A 4,811-nucleotide genomic window follows, 5' to 3' on the forward strand; every position below is an offset into this window, starting at 1 on the left:
AATGGCTGAAAGTTGTAGGAGGTATCCTGAAAAGGGCCACTCCGAAGGAAAAGAAGTTGCTTAAATCAAAATGTATGGAAAGGGTACATGTTATGGGTTGGGAGTTGTAGTTAAGCAGGCTACAAAAAGAGCAGTAAAAGATAAGTAATAGTCCACACAGCCAGAGAAATGTGTGGCTACTGTGTCAAAAATCTTACTCTGGATAAAAGCCACGTTGACAAGGACAAATGTTGTCATCCATTGCGAACATTCTTTCTGGTGTCTGACATCAAAAGGAATAGGCTGAAATGCCCACTGCATACTTTGTCAGGTACTAGAAAGATACATTGTGTAAGAGGAGTCCATTCTGGTGTTATTGAAGTGAAAAACCTGCCTTGCTTTTGCAGTGTTTGTGAAGGAGAAAATAACGCTACTTCTTGATGCGAAAATGAAATGGCCTCCATTGTAGAACCTTTTAGACAATATGATTTGGTTATCAAGAGGTTACCTACATGCCAGATGTTAGTCCGACTTATTCACAGAAATTAGATGTCAGCAGTGATGTAAAACTGTTCGAGGTGGAAGAAATGGAGAAGAACAATCCCGATGTGACAACAAGAAATGTAAATAAAAAAAGAGTAGACCTACTAAGAAAGTCCAGTAGCCTAAAGTAAAAACCGACCAAGTGCAAAACGATGCAGTTACAAAGAAACGGATACGAAGCAGTGCCCGAATTTCAGCTGGTACAAGAAAGGAAATACAAAATGTCAACCCGAAGACAAGAACAAGTAAAGGAATGCAGAACCGTGTCGATAATGAGGTGCATGTTACAGGACATACTAACAGAGCTGATTTTTCACAAGCAGATGCAAAGAGCAATGTGGAAGGTTATGGCAAAGTAGTCTTACCAGCACCTGTACATTCGATAAAAAGAGTAAAGTATTTCATGGAAATATTGAAAAGACTTCAAAGTTGTAAAGACTTTGAAGAGCTAGTTGCTTTGTCTGTTCAGTGCAAGCAAAGTGTTGCTCATTATGAGATCAAAGGGAAACCCACAGATTTATACATAATGCAAGGCTACAAAGTAGACGAAAGCTCAGTTGAATGAGCTCCTAGTGATGTGAGTGGTGCTATCAAGTTTCGTGTAACAGTTAAAGGTGATAGAAATTGTCTTCCTCGCTGTGGGAGCTTAGTTGCCTTTGGAAATGAAGAACAACACCATGAAATAAGAGCCAGAATAGTGATGGAACTGGCCCTCAATGAGACGATGTACCTGGATGATAACTATCTTAGACAAGGAACGAATTTGAAAGAGCATCTCCCGGAATTATGTGCCATGTACAGTGATCTGTACCTACCAGGTGTTCATCTGACAGACAACATTGTAAGGACACTTTACAAGCCAGAAGTGTTTAAGTGTGTGAATCTGGCAGCGGCAAATACATGCATTAGCTAATGTTTTAGAGTGTCCTAAAATGTCATGCTGTATATCCAGACTTTGTAAGACCAAGCTTGCGAAACACTCTTCATAGGATTGTATTGCCGTCAGTTTGTGAGAAACCTATAACCCCAGCACATGTTTTCTGGACAACAATTCGGACTGACATGACAAGCGTTAACTGGACGCCAAATCACTTTGTTCTATTGTTAGAAATTGACAGATCCAGCATGATAGCTATGTTCCAACTCCCCAACCACCACAGGATACAAATGTAGTTCCTCCTCTACCACAACAGACTAATGCAGTTCCTACCCCGCCATAAGAGACAACTGCAGTTCCTACGCCATCACAGGTGACGAGGACAACTCCTGAGTCATCCCAGGAGACGTTGGTGAGTAATAGTTCATACTAATTTGTGCAGTCATAGTTATATTTTTAAATATATAAAGCATTGTTAGAATATAATACAAGACTAAAAATGAGACATCATAAAATACACCATCAGATATGTTGGTATTGATTTTAGTATAATTTGATGTTGTTTCTCTTCAGGCATCATCAATGATGGATGATACCTCTTTTCAGGCATTGGAGGAGTTGGAGGTAACCCCTGAGCCGCAACAGGAGAAAGAGAGACTTGTGAATACCAATTCAGAATATTTAACATTTGCTCTACATTCTCCCATTGCAATACATAGATAATGCAATACGTGTTGTGACATTATATAGCTATAACACCACTTGGTCATGTGAACTGTACTCAGTCAGTCGTGATGTCACTGATCTGATTGTGACAATCTGCCTCCGTGTTCCCAAATCTGCACACAATGATGTTACGAAAGTGAAATATCTAAATAAAATATAACTACCCTGAATGTTTTAACAAATGATGTCATGGTGCTATAAAACAAGCACATTGCTATTGCTGACAAACTAACGTTAACCCCTAACATGCTTGTCAGTCTTGCATAGCATTGTGTGTTACATAGGACCATAACACCATTTGCAAAAACATTCATTGATTGAATAATGACAATTACAAGTGATACATAATTAAAAAAAACAGGCTCTGAAATACTGGTATTAATTTTAGCACAATATGCTTCCTTCCTAGGTATCGAAAGAGATTGAGATATCTTCAAAGGAACCAGAGGAGATGGAGCTAGATCTCCAGCTAGCACAAGGGAGAAATACAGCTACATTGTCACCTCAGCAGACAGAGTCAACTGCTGAATCTGAACCATCACAGGAAGTAAAGATAGTACCTGAGCAACTTCAGGAAAGAGATACAGTTTCAGAGTCACCACAGGAAAGAGAGACAGCTCCAGCGCTACTACAGGAAAGGGAAACAGCTCCAGAGCCACTACGGGAAAGACAGACAACTCCAGAGCCACCACAGGAAAGAGAAACAGCTCAAGAACTACACAACAAAGAGACAGGAGAGAAAGTCAGCTGAAGGGCTACTACAGTAGAGAGACAGATCCAGAGCTACTACAGGAAAGAGAGACAGCTCCAGAGCCACCACAGAGAATAGAGACAGCTCCAGAAGCACTACAGGAAATAGAGACAGCCCCAGAGACATCACAGGGAAGATAGACAGCTCCACAGCCACAATAGGAAAGAGAGACAGCTCCAGGGCCATCACAGGAAAAAGAGACAGCTCCACGGCCACAACAGGAAATAGAGACAGCCCCAGAGACATCACAGGGAAGATAGACAGCTCCACAGCCACCACAGGAAATAGAGACAGCCCCAGAGACATCACATGGAAGATAGACAGCTCCACAGCCACCACAGGAAAGAGAGACAGCTCCAGGGCCATCACAGGAAAGAGAGACAGCTCCAGGGTCACCACAGGAAATAGAGACAGCTCCAGGGCCACCACAGGAAAGAAGGGACAGTTCCACGGCCACCACAGGAAAGAGAGACAGCTCCAGGGCCATCACAGGAAAGAGAGACAGCTCCACGGCCACCACAGGAAAGAGAGACAGCTCCACGGCCACCACAGGAAAGAAGGGTAGCTCCAGAGCCATCGCAGATGGAGGAGACACTAGTGAGTAATAGTTCAAAATAATGTGGCAATTTAAAGTGAGACATCATATGAAATGGCATCGAAAGTACTTGTAATAATGAATTTAACACAGTATGGTTTCTCCCTAGGCATCAACTGAAAGGGGAGATCGAGCTAGATCTGCAGCCAGCACTGGAGATTGAGGCAGAACTCGAGAAGGACATACTATGTCGAGATACTTGCTGTCGTTCGTTAGTGAATAGGAATTTGTGCATTAACAGGGAAGTCTTTATATTGATTTAGTTGTATGAACTATGCTAGAGGTGACAGTAAGGTTAAAAACATGTTTACAAATCCTGTAATGATTTCCTGGTTAGGTTCAGAGAAGGCCAACTTGTTAAACTGGCTATCCCGATGGGAGTTATTTTTAAAGACTTTGAGGTCAATGAGGTGTAGTTGATTTCGTTGGTTAAATGTTTTCACATTATATTTCTAACATGTTTTGTGTGTAGGTCTGTTTCAGTTTTAAACACATGGAGCACGGATTTTCTTAGCCTTTTTTACAATAATTTTAATGTTTACACATTTACACTTCCCATAGTACTGCCTGTTTTTATTGGAAATCCATCTCTTTCCCAAATGTAGAAACTAGAACAGACCCAAGTTACTTTAATGCCCTTTAGTGCGAGTATTTTTGTGAATATAACACACGGCTGCAAACAGTTCACTTCCTGAATAATGTAAAATGGAATTACACCAAGAATTATCATTCAACTGCAAGCATTACTCATCCATTGTTAAATCACAACTATGAAAATGTATTGCTGCAGAATATGGTGCGACCTTTAGGTCTTTGAAAATATCAAAAGCAGCGTAAGATAATCAATTTGTTCGAGATGTGTCAAAAGTGAAGCTTTAATCAACACTCATGTACTCATGTACAATCCGATATTTTCTCTGAAATTTAATTTTTGCTATTTAATTTTTCAATGCTGATTTTTAACCTTAGTCCCATTAGTTCATATTATCTGGATGTCTTTAATTGCTGCTGATTGTTTTTGTAGACACAGTTTTAAAGTGCATACATTATTCATTTTCAGATTGTACAGATGGATGGAGACGAGGTCCTACTCAAGTATATGTGTTCAAAGAAAAATATGTTTATTGGCCAAAGAGGATAGAGGAAAGTTGGGAGCATGTGAGCTCCATCAAAATGGTGATGCCTGTACCACAATGTTCGTTCGAAGGAAATCAGTATTATTTTGAATAAAAGCTGTCATTGTCACAACATTCACATTGTCTTTTTTACTATTTCGTGAAGTGTCAGGATTCTCAAAGAGAAAAGTCCATAACAAAACAACAACATTCTCAACTATTCTG

The 4,811-nt window shown here is 40.2% G+C and overlaps 1 protein-coding gene across 1 annotated transcript; it reads left to right on the forward strand.

Annotated features, from left to right (window-relative positions):
* Window positions 1-1,222: 1,222 nt before the first annotated feature.
* LOC110450781 (mucin-22-like) lies at window positions 1,223-3,441 on the forward strand. The gene is made up of 4 exons (XM_021498486.1): window positions 1,223-1,363; window positions 1,973-2,059; window positions 2,535-2,867; window positions 2,950-3,441. Exons 1-4 carry the CDS (start codon window positions 1,223-1,225, stop codon window positions 3,439-3,441), a joined length of 1,053 nt encoding a protein of 350 aa, XP_021354161.1.
* Window positions 3,442-4,811: the final 1,370 nt, after the last annotated feature.

Source organism: Mizuhopecten yessoensis, unplaced genomic scaffold, assembly GCF_002113885.1.
Source record: "Mizuhopecten yessoensis strain PY_sf001 unplaced genomic scaffold, ASM211388v2 scaffold5519, whole genome shotgun sequence".
NCBI lineage: Eukaryota > Metazoa > Mollusca > Bivalvia > Pectinida > Pectinidae > Mizuhopecten > Mizuhopecten yessoensis.